Genomic DNA, 18,672 nt, shown 5'->3' with positions numbered 1-18,672 from the left:
TTTTTTTACCTGCAAGATTAAATGGGGACCGTTTTCTAAATTTCTTGGAGAATGAATTTTCTGACTATTTAGAAAACATCCCATTACAACAACGTACTGAAATGTGGTTTCAATTAGATGGATGCCCTGCTCATTACAGCAGAGTCGCTAGAACCTGGTTAGATAGAAAATTCCCACAACGATGGATTGGACGTGGAGGAGCAGTACATTGGGCAACTCGTTCGCCCGACTTAACGCCATTAGATTTCTATGCATGGGGTACTCTGAAGCAAGAAGTTTATTCTTCGCCTATTCAATCAGAGCAACATTTGAGAAATCGTATCGTAGCTGCAGCGAACAGAATATCGCAAGAACAGTGCCTGGCTGCTACAAGAGCCGTGTTTGACAGATGCAATGCTTGTATTGCTGCAAGAGGTGCACATTTCGAACAAAATCTTCATTAAAAAGTTTATAAATAAAATAATTAAAATAATAAATTAAATATATTTTTTTCTTTTTTCGTGATTTCCTGCGAAACAAAGCAAAAAGGAGCATATGTCTATAGGACTTTTTTTCTTAGTTTTTTACTCCTCTACACGCTCCCGAAGTTTTGCCATTTAATTTGGAAACACCCTGTATTGTGAAAACAATTTCAACATAACTCGCACAAGCGAAACAATATTTTATCGTAAACGGAATTATGATGGAAGAAAGTCAAGTGTGTTCGTTCTCAAGATAAATTTCATACGGTTCTGTTCAGATTCTAAATTTAAACATTTGCACCGCGGTGATTTTGAAGTGACAGCTTGAGAGACCAAAATGAGTATTTGCCACATAAAAACATGTAAAAATGATCATCGAAAAAAAGAATTCAGAATATATATTTTCATCGCTTTCTAAAAGAGAAAGCGTTAATATTAATGGAAAAAAGTTTGTGAAAAATGAATTCTTATTATGACATAACTCCTAATTCAAATAACTGCGGCAACATGGCGACATATGGTGTCGCATTCTCATTGGCTGTTAGAAATGTATGCGCAAGGCAGTGGCGCAAGAGCACCGAGTTTCTTCCACCACGAGCGGAACAAAAACGAAGCTTTGACACTTCGGTCAGCGCGATCGGTTAAGCAGAACGGTGTCATGGCGCGGCAACAATGACCGAGAGTTTGTTTCTCATCGACGAATCTAGCACGAAGGCCAATATGTGGGGCGGATTTCGCTGCAACAAGGCTTTCGTGATACTCGTCCTGCTAAATGTGATTGTCTTCCAAAGCATCGTATGTGAGTGTTCATCTAGTTATCGCATTTCTTTCTCGTTTTTCGTCACCCCACAGGTAACCTCGCTCGTCCATGCTTGGGTAGCGTGAGTACTTGAGTAGTGAGTCTGCGCCGTGATGGATATACTGTGCGGTTTTGGCACGAGATTTAAAACGGAGTCGAATATCGTGGATCAGTTTTTTTTTATTTTATTTTGTTTAAATGATAGTTGTATAGACTTTCCTTTACCATGTGAGTTAAAGAGCCATGTAGAATTTTAAAATATTAAGAAAGTAACCATCGTGTAGTTTTAATTAGGTTTTAATGTAATTTGCAAAATGTTTACATTAATTGTTCGAATCATATTAGGATTGTTATATAATTTTTAACATGTCGATATATCTTGCGAGAACATGCTTCGTGTAAATATTATCAAATATTCTTAAATAGATTAAAAACACTTACAAATATGCGTTGTCTAGATATGATCAAATTATAAATAATAAAATTTGAATGATCATTATCGAGTATTGTGATTTATAAACAGATTTCGAATGATAAAAGAATATTGAATCGCTGCTAATTTTAATACGTTTGAAGTTATTTTAATAGAATCATCAATATTATAATTATAATTTTTACGAATAAAGTCTTTATTTCTAAAAAAAGAAGAAAGAGAAATACCCAAGCAGAACAAGTTATTATGATGTCAAAATGACTCCAAAATGATTATTAAAAATCATTTTTCCATCATTTTCGATTTATTTTAATATTATTTTGACGTTATCGTGATTTGTTGATCTGCTTGGGTAATAATTAATTATTACAAGTGATGTAATATCCTTGCTATTCATATGTATGTATAAACAATTTGTACCTATTTGTAAGTGTAGATTATTGCCATTTACGCTCAACGCTGTTTCGAAATTCCTAATGACATCATAATACTTTAGCTATTTATAATACACGCCGTATCTTCGCTACGACTCGTCGTTCTTTCAGATTCCCTTTACTCAAATATAATTTTCTGGTGATATAAATAAATCAAATATAAATATCGTGGTGCTCACATTATGAGTTTTAGGCAGATAAAAAGGGTACTATCCAAGATATTATCGCTAATAACTCCAATTGTGTTTTACACAGATTATCAGGAGCACAAGAAGTGGCAGGAAATAAGGTCCAAGCTGGAGCCGATGATAGCGGATCTGCGGGACGTGCAGGGATTGACGTACAGCTTGCTGAAGAGGCTGGAGGCGCACGGCCTCTTCGTCGAGAACGTCCGCGGGCGAAACGGGGATAGCCGGCCCGTGATCTATGCAATCACGCCTACGTTCGCCAGGCCCGTGCAAAAGGCTGAACTCACCCGGTTGGCACAGACATTTCTCCATGTGTCCAACTTTCACTGGATCGTCGTGGAAGATGCCCCACAGAAGACCGCCCTGGTCTCCCGATTTCTGGAGACAAGTGGCCTTATCTACACCCATTTGTCTGTAGCAACACCACCGAATTACAAACTCGGCAGAAATGACCCAAATTGGAAGAAGCCACGCGGAGTTGAGCAACGAAACGCGGCGTTAAGATGGCTTAGGGAGAATCTCAAGCTGTCTAACAAAGGCGTTGTTTACTTTGCCGACGATGATAATACTTACTCTGTTAAACTCTTCCACGAGGTGAGGCGAGTGCCTTCGGAGAATGATTTTTTAAAAATAAGATCGCGTTAATGCGATCGTTTTTGAAACATCTCTTTTTCCTTTAGTCAGCAATTTAATTCAGAACAGTTTACTTATTTCATATTTTCAATTTTTTATATTTAATTATGATCGGAAGTGATTCGATTGTTTTTCCTGATATCAAATTAAAAAATAAAATTTAAAGCAATTTAGAAAAAATGAATCGTGATCTACTCGATTAATTATCTGAATGCGTTATGTTTTATTTAGATATGTAATTATGGTTTATCGCTTCCAGATGGAGAAAATACAAAGAGTCGGCGTTTGGCCGGTTGGCCTAGTCGGTGGTCTAATGATAGAGAAGCCTATTTGTGACAACGTCACTAATAAAGTAATGGGTTTTAACGCGGCATGGAAACCGGACCGACCGTTTCCGCTCGACATGGCAGGTTTTGCAATTAATCTCGAGCTCTTACTCAAACACACCGACGCGTGGTTTTCGTATGATGTGCAAGGTGGTTATCAGGAGAGCGAGATACTTAGGCAAATAGTCACGAAGGATCAGTTAGAGCCGCTGGCGGACTGCTGCACGAAGGTATCGAAAAATTTACTTGAAATTTTGTCGATGATCTTTCAATATACTTGCGAAAATCTAAATATTATATATTTTAGGTGTATGTGTGGCATACGCGAACAGAACCGCCGCAATTGAATGTCGAGCAGATGTTGATCAAAAAAGGTAAACGTTCCAATGCTGGCATTGAAGTATAAAGAAAGAAAATATTATCATTCCAATGTGCAATGTGTTGTGCTTTCCTGAAGAATCAGTAATTTAATTTGATATTATTATTATTAATGAAATACGTTGACATTATGTGTATATATATACAATACGTTGATATTTTTTTAAAAAGATAGGGATATAAATGCTGTTTGTACTGAATTTTGCATAATGTGTATATACATGTAAAATAATGCAGTGCCATTCTGTATAGCTGCTTATAATTACAAACGTAGTAGCGATGATAAAGAACAATAATTAAAAACGAATAATTCTAGTGAATTATTATAATTTGAATCTCTCCAAGAATCATGTGATATCGCAATATGCTTTAGATAGTTTGGATTACTAATCCGCATGTCGCTGCCACGTTTGTCGTAAAAAATTAACAATCTTCCGTTATTCTCATGGTGACCAATATAAGCAATCTTGTTACATTGCGTCTACATCGTTTTATAAAAACATTTACCCATAATTATCGTAATAAAGTTTTTGAGAAAAACCAGAGAGGCGTAGGTTTCCAATCCTGTCGATCCATCCATTCTTCTCATCTTGAAAACGTTTTTTTCATTTTATTCAAGAGCACGATTTCTTGTCGCGTACAGAAAAAGCATTACATAAAAAATACGCCTTACATCTACGGAACTTTAATACTCGTAATGATCTCTAGATGAAGAAGATGCGCCGTAATACTTTTTTATGGGAAGCTACTTGTTAAGGATTTATGGCTCTTTGCAACGGATACAAAATAGCTAGAGGTGTTAGAAACGATGACACGTCGCTCGCCGATGCGAAGTCGCCGCGCGACATCCGTCACGCGAATGTCCCGCGATTTATTTATTTTTCATGTACATATATATCATTTTTTTGTATAATATATATATATATTTATATTTATATGTATTCATTGACTTACGTACTAATAAGTACTATGGTATTTGGCAAATTCTCTGTCTTACGTAAAAAAGCTATCTGCACGGAAAGCGTGTTCGCGAATGCGAGGAAGCGCGCCAATAGTCCTGATGTATCAACAGGTGCAACGATATAGTTCTCGATGGGAAAGTTTCGCTGCTAGTTCTAGATTTCCTATATACTCTGGTCCATCTGTCTACAGTTCTGCACAGAAATACAGTAATTTCCGCTTTACAAAATTAACGATTGCATGCAATTAACTTTAAATTTATTATATTTTAATTCCTTTCCAGAAAGAGAGACGAAAAGTCGTCACTCGAATTGTATTCGAAGCTAATCGACGTTCGTAAAATCTTTCATTAGAACCCACAGAGCGAATTATCTGGATTTATCATTGCGTCTGTTTGTACAACAATCTTACAATGTTTTTCCCCGTCGGTTGTGAGTCTCCCACCTTCGATTTTTCGCAAAAACACGCATTCCGTATCGTGCATGTTCTAAATCTACCAAAACTCTCTTAATATCTACTCTCAATACGTCTTACAATTAAGGGAAAACGTTTACAAGCATTTACAAAAACTTATCACATTTTAACGTTTGCGTTTCTTTCTGCAAAAGCCATCTTAGACATTAGGACAAGAGCGGTACGTTTCTTTTTACTCGCTATATTCGGATATATTAAATATGGCAGCTTTCGGATGTCACACTCTCTCGGAGATCACTGACTGAAAATTCGACCGGCTAGCTCCGTGTATCTGTAAAACTTGACATTTGTCATGGTAAATACCATTTGCTTTTGATTACACTATACATATGTATTCAAAAAGACTTTTAACATTAAGGTAACATGTCAAAATTTTGTCATAAATTTATAGACCTGTTCTTTTTAGCTGAACTTTTGCACCGGTACATCTTTCTTTCTCTTCGTTCCTCCTGAAGAGGAAAAGAAAAAAGATGAACCAGTGCAAAAGTTCAACTAAAAAGAATGCCTTATTATAATTCGTTCGTCGATTGTTCTTGCACGCATCCTAATACTGTGAATTCTATACTGCGAATAGAGTGCCTTTCAACTTTTTTTTTTTCATTATATAAACAACCGCAATTAATCACCGTAATCATAGTGACTTTTGCAATGTCAATACAAATACACAGTATCGCAAGAGTTGCCTTATCTTCATTTTACTTGTCTCTCAATTTTAAAGAATGAAAAACTTTTTATCTTTACAGAAAAGGAAGAATTTAAAAAATAATAAAAAAGAAAAAATAAAAAAAGATGAGCCGGCTTTTACATTTCTTTATGAGGTAACTATACAATGTAAAATATACGTAAAATTATCACGACTAAAAAATAAAAGAGTAATTGAGAACTTTTCTCACTCGAGGTAATAAAAAGTAAAGGTATAAATATACAAGGATGGTTATGGATTATATAAATGTACGAAGAACGAACGAACTCGCTACAAGAATATGCGAGATTTAAGTAGTAATTCACTCATAACTATAGTGGTCACACGCATGATCGTAAAACTCAACAGAGAACACGCACGCATTGAACAATGCGCGATCGGTGAACAATAAAAAAGATACAATTCGATATTTGCTTTCAACTATCTGAACGATAATGGGTTCCATTAATTTGGCAACGTGAAAGAATCAGTCTTTAGATTTAAAAACAAATGAGAAAAGGATTGAACGTTACGATCACGGAGTCAAGAATTTACGAGAATAAAAGCGTGTCGAATATATATCGCGTATGAAAGTTATTTATGTCTCTCAATTGATAGTCATTTCTAATCGAAAGACATGAAGAAGGATGAGGTATGGAGCTTGAGGGAAGGAAGATAATAGATTGTTCAAGGTGTGTATGTACAGTTTGAAGGTAGTCGCAAAATCGCGCACCTCGTTTAAAAGAGAAAGAGAGTTTTTCTCTGTTGGCGGATAAAAGCAACACTCATAGTCTTAAACATTCTGAAAATAGAGAGCTGCCCTTTTAAATAAGAATTAAAAATAAAACCTTTTCAGAAGTACTGGATGTGATTCAGTGTCAATTAAATCGAAACACACAATTAAAATTTTGTCGTGTTAAACTAATTGCTAAATAAACACGCTAAAAAGAAACATAACAATTGATAAATAAAAAATGCTTCGCATTTGAAGAAATATACGTCAAAGTCTGAAATTGACAACAAATTTTGTTTTCCATTTTTATCTTCAAGAATATCTCAATTTTTTCATTACTTTCGGAATTTAGATATGTTTTATTGAACTCCCTGAAAGATTTCGAAAGAATCTTATAATACTCTTTTTCTAATTAAATACTAATTCAATATTGAAAAGAATCTTTTTTCAATAACGAATTAGAGCTGCCTGAATATTACACAGTGTGAAGAATACGAGCGTTGCATTTTTACGCGATTATATTTTTTAAATGCAATATTCTTTCCGAACGAACACGAAGTTTTTTTTTGTCTTTACGCGCAACAGAGTACGACTTTCCGCGCGATCTTCTTAAAGCCGCGCGCGACAAAGGACACGATACTACCCAGCGTACTAGACTGTGATAATCTAAAGGGTGCCTCGAAGCGTTCATCTAAATTGATCAGTCGACCTCTACCAATTGCACGACGAATTTTTGTACATTCTTCTTGCCAGCTTCTTCTTCTCGCGAAAACGATCTTGCTCCTCGTTTCTTTGCATTTATACGTTATAATTATATCCGTAACTTTCTCCTAAGAGCGATTACCGAGTAAGCTTCGCTTATTTCGTACTTTCGTACTTTCGTTTTCGTAAGCTATCGATTATCTGTGCTCCTTCGCATGCTTCGGCGAGTAAAATGACGGGGCAAAAGAGTTCAAGACTGCTTTTATGTTCAAGGGACAAACCTTTCAAACGTGACATATTCGTCAATAAAAACTACCTTGGATCAATCTTTTTGATGTTATTTCCGAGCGATCTCGCGATAGTCAAAGAACTAATGAAATATTCCGATCAAATCGCTTTCACTTCAAACGTCTTAAAATCTTAATGTTTTTGTTAAAAGTACCGGCGAAGAATATGTCAAGTTCTTAAAGTCTGCTCCATTCTTAAGCGGTTAGCTTACGTTACACGTGAAATCAGACGTGCAGTGAAAACTTTGCGGCAAAGTAATAGGCGAAGGATACGTTCACCAATGGTGGGAAGCGCTTTCAGGGGATTCTACGAGGAAGTGTAGGCGGCAAGTGTATCGCAGTACACGAGGTAAGAGGTTTCGAAAGGGTAGAAGGCGGGTCGGCGTGCGACTGTGAAACCGCGCACGTTTTTTTGAGAGCAAAACGAAAAGCAGAGGCTCGGCAGAAACTCGGCGCTGAATGGCGAGAGAGAAATCGCGTGAGGCTTCATCCGGAAAAAATCCAGCGAGGCGGATCGCTAAATCCCTCGTCTTCTCGCAACGAGCTTGCGAACGTACGATGATTCTCTCTGCGCGTTCTTCTTTTCGTTTCTTGTTTTTCATTTTCTTGTTTTTTTTTTTTCGAGAACACTTTTTAGCCGGAAACCGCGCTGCGTTTTTCCGGAACGATTTACAATCTAGTACGCCGGAAGAATATCTAGACGGCTGAATCCTTGCCGACGAAGCCAGTCTTGGAGACGGACCTCTTGCCGTCGAAGGTGATGGAAGTCTCCCGGCGTAGTCCGGAATCGATGATCGGCGTGATCTTCTTCTCCTCCTTCAGCGGCTCCTTCTCGTCTCTGCAAAAGTGTCAAGACAACATTTGTCGGAGGACCGTGATTTCCGATGTCGGATTAACTTCTAATACCGGGCAGAAAAAAAAAATTAGAAAAAGAAGAGAACATGTCCATATGCGGCGCGTGGTGCGACATCGAATACACACGTCAGGCATGCTGTCACTCGCAAAGTAAAAGAACTGTCGTAGTGAGAGGAGCTTCGAAGAAACGATGCGTTTCTCTCTACGCGGTCTATATGCCATATGCCATTTTCGATTCCGATAAATCCCGAGGAAGCAACGTGTATTACGATTCTGGGGGAATTTCCTAACTAGTCCAAGCATTCGGAAAGTTGAACAGCGTTCAACTTTCTGAGCGTGCATATGCACAAAGTTCATAGAAGGATAAAAAGAATTTGCTTTCTATTTTTTACATAAATCAATTATAAATATACGTTTCTTATTATACTTCGAACAAAATTTTTTCGCTTTTAAAATTATCTGATAGGGGACCATCTCGGTTTGTACAACAAATTAGTAAAAATTTTTGATATCAATAAAAGTTGACAACATAAGATGTAAATTTAAAAAAAGACAAAACCGTATATAAGTCGTAGGTTCCAAGAAATTTTTGGTATTATACATGGTAAAAGTTCTGAAACGAATAATATCTGAAAAAATATTGATTTATCTAAAAAATGTTTGAAACAAAAATAATAGGGTTTAAAAAAGCTGTCAGGCGTTGATTTAAAAAAATCATCCCAAAATTAAATTAATATCAACATCTGATAGCTTTTTTAAATCATATTATTTTTGTTTCAAACATTTTTTAAATAAATCAATATTTTTTAGATAAATCAATATTTTTTGAGATAGCCGTTCCAGAACTTTTACCACCCACTATAATAAAATTTCTCGGAGCCTATACGGTCTTGCCTTTTTTTTAATTTACCTCTTATATTGTCAACTTTTATCAATATCAAGGATTTTCATTAACTTGTACAAACCGAGAGGGTCCTTTATAAGTTTTATATTGAATATGTATTTTATAGTTGAATATGTATTTTTTTTTATATAACTTATGCTTTGTACATAATGCCCGCATTTTTCGAAGAAATAAAACTTAAATGACGAAATTGAACGAAATCTGTAAACATTGTTTAAAAAAATGCGGATCATTGAGCGGAAGTGTATTTTCTTCATTTTCAGAAATAAGTTTTTGGAACATTTAATTTAGCTATTTTATAATAAAATAATTACAAAAGAAAATAGAAATATGAGATCAGATAGAAGGTATACAAAAATCTTTATTTTTGCGTAATTATATAAATTATATCTATTTCCGTTAAAATCCAAAGAATCAATGTCTTATGTTTCCGTCTTTCTTCTGTGCGTCACGATAATTAACATGTATTAATAATTTTCTCGTTACTTTATCTCTCTCTCATTTTACACCACTTCCACTCAAAGTACATCAAGTCGCTTATAATAAGTGTTTACTCGCAGTGCTATTTGCGCTTCGTAAAGCACAAAACTGGCAGGTCGAGAACAAGACTCGCATACTTGTTGCAACATTGTGCGGTGACGGAACGGACTAGAGAGAGAATTAAGGGCACAGTGAACGTTATTCCAAAGTGTATCGTGCATGCGGCATGGCCAAAGCTCAGGCAAGTACCGGCGAGCTCTATGCGCGTTATTACGAAATAGCACTAAAGCATGTCCACTCGAAAGCAGTATTCTATATACTAAAACTATTTAATAATATGTCGAAATTATTACATAATGTATGTCGAATTTATAAATAGTATAAATGACAATTCATTCGGAATTAATTTCTTTATAAACAAATCATGAATCATAAACAAAGAATTGAAGTATTTTCTTCTTTCAGATTACTTTTTTCATATAAAATATTACAAAATTCTTTCCGTCTTTGTGACTTATTCACTGAATAAGTCTGGAACAATAAAATAATTCTAATAATGATTAGCAGTAATTAATAAAATTTCTACATTTATTAAAATTTTACTTCGAATTTCACCTTTTTTGTATTTTGCTAACAAAAAGTAAAAAAATGAAATGTGCGATCCATTATGTGCTACACTCGTTAAAGTTGTCCATAATCCGTTCCACGGTTGAAAGAGAGAGAGATATAATACATAAATGTACATTGCCTATGCGTAATCACGAGTGGACACGAATGCCGACGCAACGCAAAAGTGTAAAAGACAAATGTGTTGCAGTACGAGGAGTGGTTGGCGGCACAAAGAATGCGTCCAACGAATCGAACGTGTTTTCTCCCATGCTCATCAAATTCTGTTTGATGCGTATCGACAACTTCCCTTACGAGGACGGATCATCCCCGAACGTCGAGTTGGATGAGTTCAGCGATAGATACCGCCGTCGCTTGGGGAAGTCAGGTAAGAAAAGTACGCAGAAAAAAAAAGAGAAAAGAGGAGAGATTTCTGCGAGTTTTGAAAGAAAAGAGAAGAAAAGGAAAAAAAGTAAAGAACATCATGCAAAGTGGAAAGCTGTGTCGGAGCCCCTTCGTGAGGGGCCATGCTTCTTACTGATTTCGCTTATACATCGTTTTCTCTCTTACATGGCAGTGTGTTTGACCAATCTAATGGTATTTTTTCCACTACTTGAGTCTTGGATGGCCGTGACCCCGGCGACATTGGCCATTTTTTGGTCGCAATACGGCAATGGAAACCGCCAACCGTAAAGACTACCGGTAAAGAAAAAAAAGAGAGAAATACGAGAGGAGTCAAAGTGTTGTCTCTGTGTTTGCCGGTAGGCTACTCTCTAACATTTAATATCGCGACTCTACCACCGTCATCGCATCCACTATCGTCCTTTCTATCGCGCGAGACGCGATTATGCGAGGCTGAATTGCAGGCGTTCGCAGAATCGTGTAGATAACGTGAGAGAAATCTCTCTGTGACTCGCGTTTAGATCTAATCAAATTATCGGCGACAGGAAGAAGTAATGCGAACTCGACGATCAAGAAAGAGCGAAGACAGAAGAAACAAAAAAGATTGTTCCGAACGTGTGAACGAGAGTTCAATGACGGGTGCAAAGTTCGATAATATGATAAAGTAGCGCTAGACTTGCCAAAGCACAATGTAGAATACATATGTAATAATATAAACGAGATGCGGTAAAACTGTAGAAATATATCCAAAAAAGAGTATCCCATAATACATATATATTCAGAATACTGTTGCGTAAATTTCGAATATTCGGAAAAAGACTCACCTGCCGAGCTTCGTGTCTTCCTCGTCGACTGGTTTTCGTCGAGATCGTTCGTGCATGTAGTTAATAATTCCTGCAACGCAAAAGAGACAAATGTTATTGTGGCAAAATGTTAACAATCAAAATAAATCATCGCACGCGTTCAGGATATTTTTATGCGTTACTAGAAAGCTTTTATACATGTGAGTTTTAATACAGCAATTAAATCCTAAATTTGTTCCTAGATTTCAAAATTAGCTATTTTTATAATTAAATTCCGAAATATAAATCAAATGTTATAATTGTAATAAGTAATAATCAGAACTTTGTTATCGAATGACGTGATTGTCAGATAATTAATGGGTGATGAACGTAATTAATAATAATACGAACGCGAATTGAACTTCGATATTTCCCCTTTATACTACAATAACGCGAGGGTATTTATCAATGATCTGTTCAAGCTGTACTTGATGATTTAACGCCTGGCTCACCTGTCTTGCGCACGCAACAGCAGATGGCATCGATGACGATAAAGATGACGAATATCGTCGCGAGGACAATGCCGATTATGGCTCCGCTCGATATTAACGGGCCTTGATGCTGCATCACGCTGGTATCTATACCTTGAAAGACGATAAAAGCACATCATTTTTAAATATATCCATCGTGATACGTATGTATACATATGTATATCGCAGACCGTTAGTGCAAAAGCGATACTGAACGATGTTTGGTGATGGTTAACAATCGTTGCATTTGAACGCGTACTTGGCGATATACATCGTGGAAGGGCTTGCGGAAGGATGCGATAAGACATGCTTGAGAAAACGTACTGGTATATTTTTTTCTGATCTAACAGAACCGTTATTGTTTAAAACCGTTATGTATCAAAAATTATTAAATATTTGATATAAAAATAATATCTCAGTCGATTTTATGACGCAACGGTTACAATTTTGTGACAAATTATACGCTAGTAGTCTCCTCTTTATACACGATTCTATATATAATTGCAAATAATTAATTTAAAATAATTGTTATGTGTTAATAAACTATTAAATGTTAAACATTCAATATTAAACAGTGTTACTAACAGTATTACCGATTACATCATTAATGCCAATATATTATTGGATAAACATATATAACACAACGTTAAAATACGAGATAAAATTATGTCGATACGTCGATGCAGTAATTAAGATAATTACTTCTCGAGTATCGGTCGCGGTGTCGCATCACCAAACACGTTCCACGTACAATGATATTTTAGTTTCCTGAAAAGAAACAAGATCTCGGCGGGGTTGTGTGGGGGAAATGCGGCAAAAATCCGTCTTTATCAAAGGAGGAAACCAAAAACCAGAAGGCAACAACGACAAGACATACAAGTAGTGATTGTCAGTTAAGGAGACACACAGTGTGCAAGTGAGTGTGTGTATGTGTGCGTGTTATGTATTTTTTGTGTACGTGTGTGTTATACATCAGTTAATGGATCGCGATAATTAGCGCACTGCAGAGCGTAGAAGCGATAGAAGAGTCTCATTTCGCAACACCATACAACACGAGCTGGCTAAAAAGCTCAAGGGAGGAGGAAGGAAAAAGGGGAGGAAAAAGCTCATTCACTAGCCTCCCACAATCGATGTTAGTTTCTACGCGCCACTAGTCTAAAAGTGCTACCTCCACACAAAAAGCCCCACCACTGTAAGTGCCCCGCATTTAATTCTGTCTCACACATTCACTCATTCTCTGTCATTTCTCTCTCCCTCTTCCCTCATTCTCTCACTGACATTCAACCCTTAACAGAGCTCTCAACTACGTTAGTTAGCGGCCAACATCTTGCACTTGCTTGTACTTTAAGGGGATATTTACCGTTTTCGGTGGCGCGCGTCGCTTCCCGTGGTTTATTTTTATCATAATTATAAAGTAAAGAGGCGATATGTATGATAAGCGAAAAAATAAATAAGACCGCCGAAAAAGAAACCATCTCAAATTGCAAACGCGCGGCCAGAAGAGCTCTCAGCTCTGAGAGATTTTCTGAGAGATATTCCCGGAAACGATCATTCCATCTCCTTCCTCTTTCCACTCGTCATTCCGTTCGAAAAATTTTTAAGCTCGAAAAATTGACAACTTCGGCACAGGATACAATTTGAAGATGGCTTCTCCGCTGGCTCGGATTTGTCCATCCGTATTGTTCTTTTTTTCTCCTTAGACACTCACATATATATATATTTTTTTTTACGTCGTTCCGTTGTATTTACAATATATTGAATGTTTCGCACAGAAAAGAAAGAACGAGTTATACGAGTTTATCCTCCTCATAAATACGAACATATTAGGCACTAGGCTAGTACATATTCTTAGAAGTATGTAAATGTTTTATCTACCTATCTATCTATGTATACTCTTTATATATACGTTTGTACATATACGTGTATGTATATATATATATATATATATATGTGTATCATGTTACGTGTATGTGTGCTGTGTATATCTGTAGTGTGTAAATATATACCCTTCGGAAGATACGAGCGGAGTCCATGGTACCGTAATAAAAGATAAAAAAAAAAAGAAAAACACCGGAGAAGAACACAAGGGGATCGCTACGCGCTATCATCGAATGTCTCGTAAAAGCAACCGGAGCGACAACGGATACCGAACGACCACGTTGAAGTTCGATTTCGCATTCCGGTCTATTTTCGGTCCATGTCGTAACGTGCCTAGCTCCGAGTCGGCGCGATTATTTTTCTTAAACCTGGACAACCGTGTAACCTTCTGCAACCCGAAGTAAATTCAGCGGCACGTATATCCTTTTCTTCTATCTTCACCCGAAAAAAAACTGTGCCGACATAAATTATGAAAAAATAACACATCAAGAAAAAAAAATTAAAAGGTATATTACAGTTTTTATTAATACTCTCATTTCCGTAAGCGGCTTAAGTATTTTCTTTCTCCGCAAAACTAATTCTGTTTATAGAGATTCTGTTTAATGCGCTGGAAAAAATCTCTCAAATCCGAACCTTATTACGATTAAATAAAATAACGGAATAGAAAAGACTAAAAAGGCCGCAAAAAATGCACTAATGCATTGGCGGAAGGCTTTTCCGAATACAGAGACGGCCGTTTATTATTTTATTAACCGAATTACACCCTGAAACGTGATTTTGCACACAAACCTTCAGACACTCGACATCTTTTTTATCAATATTTCAACATTAAATATATCATTAAACTTCTTCATTCTCAAGAGAATAATGAAATCGTCGATTAATAAATTTAATTTCATGCACATAAAAATATCTTCACGTTTCTTGTTGAGTAATATTAACGTACGTATTTCGAAAGATAAAATGACATAACGGCAAAAAATTTATTAAATAATTTCAACGTAATGGAAAGATTATTTTGCAAAGTGATTTCAGTATGCTTTTCTACGATGGAAGGATTAAAATAACGCTGTTTCGCCGCGCGGATTCGAGGACCTGGTACTGCGAAATCGCGCGAAAACCATGCACGTGCATCGGAAATAGATCGCGGAGAGCATCGTGCTTATGTTTTTACATTTCTCGCCCTCTCATCGTTCCAGTCCTCCGGTTCATCCTCTCAACGCAGTTCTCTTTAACGCAGCGGCTATTTATAGGCGACGTGGCGACGCCCGGCACTGCCGGAGGTTCCACGAATGGATTCGCATTCGCGAGACCTATTCGACTTTTCTGCGTTTCCTTGTTTCTATCTCCCCCACGAAGTGGATACTAGGATGGACCCGGCACATCAGCCAGCGCAAACACCCGGCTCTCTCCTCCTCTCGAGCGGATTCATTTGTACGCGCGCGGAGAGATTATCTCTGTAACGAGAAACACTCCAGCTGCTGCTTACTGCTGCTGGCAAACTTCTTGCTTAAACACAGACACGGTCAGATTGTACGTATATTCGACGTATATTATTTAGGCGTCTCTCGGGAAACGTTTTGGGAAATGCGGTACCTAATATATGCAACATTGAAATATTAAAAGTGACAATCATAACGGAAGGCAATGAAAGACGCGTTTTAGGAATTTTAGCTAAATAAATTAAAATGAAGAAATAAATTTTAGAAGCTTTTCGGATTGAAATAAAAAAAACGATTGATTTTGTGAATGAAAAATTGTTATTTGTACACCCCTAATTAAGAATTGTACGACAGCGTTTTCTTCTCGCAAGATGAATTCTATATAATCGTACAATCGTCCCATAAAGTGAGTGAATTGGAATAATTCTGCATTCCCCGCTAATTGATTCCGTCCGCAAACGCGTCCTCGAGATGATGATGCCGGTGCTCGAAGCGTCCGGGTGAAAGCAAACGCTCGCGCAGACAATGAGTCGTCGTTGCCGAATGGAGCATTTATACGCTCGCAATTTATCCGGACGGCGCAGTTTGCGCAGGGGATCGATCTTCGAGTACAAAACACAAAGCCGCCTTGATTTCCCGGCAGAGACAATTCTGGCCGCGGCGCAAGAATCGAGGATCGATTGATCCTGGCAGATTGCGGAGGGTCGGTCGCGTGCGTCTCTCTGGTTTGAGGCTCTCCGCAAACACGTCCGTCTATGTTCTAGACGGAGGAGGGGAAGGAACGAATAGTGCATGTTCGCGTAATTAGTCCGTGCGAATCGCGACATGTTGAACAATCGCGAATAAAGAGCCGTTTGTTCGTGACTGTAGCTCGTATTCCTGCATCGTGGGCATTTAACGTTGAATTACTGTCTGTTCTGAATTACTGCATCCTTTCGGTACAAAGAAATTACACAATGGTCCGTATTCGTGTCACGAATTTGTTGCTGAATTTCATCTATCTAATTTCGATGCTACGAAGACATCGGTAATATTGCGAATGAATTAAGATCAGAAGACAATGTTAAAACGAAATTAAAATAGAGCAACGAATTTAACGTGAAATGCATGAAGTACAAAATCAATTCAAGTTAAATATGAGTGAATAGTTAAATACAGGCAAGCCTTTACGATTCTCTTCTGGTATTGATGAAAATGGACTGGACTTTGACAGAATCATGCTATTCTGTTCGGGTAAGAGGAATAACGGAAGACCGTATCTTTACCGAAGTGGCGGACTGAATCGATACCGCGGTCTGTTCGTTGCAATTTCACGAATCCTTTTATCGAGACAAAGTGCGAATTTCGAGGGATTTCGTTTGGCCAGTTCCAGTTACAATCGTTCTGCAGCTTTCCAGGAGCCCGCCCGGTGATTTCCGCCAGAAAGGAGGAAAACTCATCGGAGGCAGATTCGAGACGGATGAGAAACCATTTCAACGATCGTTCCCTTCGAATCGTTTTCTTTTGCCATCGCGTCTGCTTCTCGACATTGTCTTTATTATCGGTTTAAAGCCTTCCGCCCCTCCTCTCCGCGCTTGTCTTTCATCGATTTAAAGCACCGTCTGAGAGAGACTTTATTCGCGCATCCACGCTTTCTTCCACTAATTCCGCTTTGTGACATTTCCGAAATTACGTTGAAATTTATTGTTACGGGAGATAAAACAGGATACTTGCGTGTATAAGACGTTGTCGTTTTCCCGTCGACTGAATCCAGTCAAGTTTTTACGACTGTAAACGGAAATAAGGAGCTTATTTTCCGTCAGGGTTTATCTATCACGATATTTAATCACACCTGTGGCTAAAAGTCTCAATGTCGGCTTTATAATATTATCAACATAACGATAAGTGTCGATACCTTGAAACCAGATTAATCAATATCATTCTATCGCTCGGAAAATAGAAGAGCGGGCAAAAGAAATCGGATAAGAATTAAGAAATTCGATTCCCCGTATGACGAAGCTCACTGCTTCACTGACGAAGCTCACTTCTGATCTTAGATCCGATATTTTTTTTTCGTCTCGAGACCCAGGATGTTATTGGTTATTCCAGTTCCGAGGGAATACATTTGCGGGAAAAGTTACTGTTTTTGTAACCGGTATTCGTGAGATTTGCAGACGTGTTTGTTTTCCATAAATTCGCGATAGTATGCCCTGTGTGCCTCAGTCTCGATAAAACTTTGTTGCACTGTGCGAACGTCGAAGAATATTTCGGGCCACTATAATATTACCGATTTGTAATATTCAATGTAATCGATAATTAAGATCTCATTATTCTTACGCTATGTTCGGTTATGTATATCTATGTCACAATTTACGATATCAAATTTTAATGACAGATTTTTTATGGACATATATAAAATGAATTTATTATTAAAAAATTTTTACACAAAACCTTTCAGCTTTCATCAATATTAAATGTCTCAGCCATTTATTTTGAAATACAATTTCTGCTGAAATTAAATTTGAAATAAACAGAAAAATAAAGTAACTCTCGAGAATCAGTTTATTTTAATTTAGAGCTTTTTAGAGAGTCTTAATTCATAAAACTTCATTCTTTAATTATAAATTCCTAAAACTATGCTGTCTTTGAAATTCTCATAATGGAAAATCGAAATTGTTAAAAAGTCTATCATCAAAATCCAATATGTTGTCGTCGTATTAATAAATGCCGTGAACGAGTTCTCCACGTTCTCCGCGTTCTCCACCTAAACGGGGACGGCGTGTATGGAATGGGAACATCGCCGATGAGGCTCGGCGTGACGCATCGCTAAGTTAAAAAAAAAATAAGAAGGGTAGTAATGATAACAAAGCGCATGCCATGCGTTGTGGACTAATATCTAAGAACCCAGGCATTGCGAACAGACATAAAAGAGACGTAAAAAGATTTAGGTCGAAGACCTCGTCACATCGAGATCGATCGTCGGTGTTTTCGCGTGAGCCTCGCGGGGGAGGCGATCAATGCGTATGTGTACATGTGTGTGTGTGATGTACGTGTGTGTGTACAGGCACTTGAGGTAAAAGACCGCCCGTTCCGGATACGACCAGGCCTTCGAGATCGAACCGCGCTCCTTTTGTAGTCTCTTATTCAGGAATCGAAACCGTGTAATTTCGCCAAGTTCAATTTTCGACGTGAAAGAATAGAAAAGGAAAATGTACCTTACACTAATCGTCCCGCTGTTCTGGTCGGAATAACTACGTCGCGAAACAGGAGACTGAATAAATGAGAAAATGCATTCAATGAATTCTCCCAACGTTAAAGTTAAGA

The 18,672-nt window shown here is 37.4% G+C and overlaps 2 protein-coding genes across 4 annotated transcripts in view; one reads left to right on the top strand and one right to left on the bottom strand.

Moving 5' to 3' along the window:
- The first annotated feature begins 1,098 nt into the window (after positions 1–1,098).
- Positions 1,099–3,728, top strand: GlcAT-I (Glucuronyltransferase I). The gene is made up of 4 exons (XM_018446696.1): positions 1,099–1,260; positions 2,383–2,909; positions 3,208–3,504; positions 3,582–3,728. The coding sequence occupies exons 1-4, from the start codon at positions 1,134–1,136 to the stop codon at positions 3,678–3,680; spliced, it is 1,050 nt and encodes a 349-aa protein (XP_018302198.1). The 5' UTR covers positions 1,099–1,133; the 3' UTR covers positions 3,681–3,728.
- A 3,146-nt stretch (positions 3,729–6,874) lies between these two features.
- Positions 6,875–18,672, bottom strand: part of Fas2 (neural cell adhesion molecule fasciclin 2) — a 93,722-nt gene continuing 81,924 nt past the window's right edge. For 2 of the 3 annotated variants that reach the window (XM_018446738.1, XM_018446739.1), the window contains 4 exons: positions 12,032–12,163; positions 11,562–11,631; positions 10,906–11,031; positions 6,875–8,328 (listed from right to left, as the gene is read on the bottom strand). In XM_018446738.1, coding sequence (XP_018302240.1) covers positions 8,187–8,328; positions 10,906–11,031; positions 11,562–11,631; positions 12,032–12,163 — 470 coding nt within the window. In that variant the 3' untranslated portion in view covers positions 6,875–8,186. The remainder of the gene's footprint in view (positions 8,329–10,905; positions 11,032–11,561; positions 11,632–12,031; positions 12,164–18,672) is intronic. The other variant, XM_018446740.1, reaches the window with a different exon arrangement.

The sequence above is a fragment of the Mycetomoellerius zeteki genome, unplaced genomic scaffold (genome assembly GCF_001594055.1).
Source record: "Mycetomoellerius zeteki isolate Tzet28-1 unplaced genomic scaffold, Tzet1.0 scaffold188, whole genome shotgun sequence".
Taxonomy (NCBI): Eukaryota; Metazoa; Arthropoda; class Insecta; order Hymenoptera; family Formicidae; genus Mycetomoellerius; species Mycetomoellerius zeteki.
The sequence above is the reverse complement of the archived record's forward strand: the minus strand, read 5'-3'. Positions and strand labels throughout refer to the sequence as shown.

Bases quoted from the DNA above. Each gene is read 5' to 3' on its own strand.
- GlcAT-I (XM_018446696.1), top strand. From the start codon at position 1,134: ATGACCGAGAGTTTGTTTCTCATCGACGAATCTAGCACGAAGGCCAAT. The intron at 1,261-2,382 runs GTGAGTGTTCAT...TGTTTTACACAG, and splicing joins TGTCTTCCAAAGCATCGTAT to ATTATCAGGAGCACAAGAAG. The intron at 2,910-3,207 runs GTGAGGCGAGTG...TATCGCTTCCAG, and splicing joins CTGTTAAACTCTTCCACGAG to ATGGAGAAAATACAAAGAGT.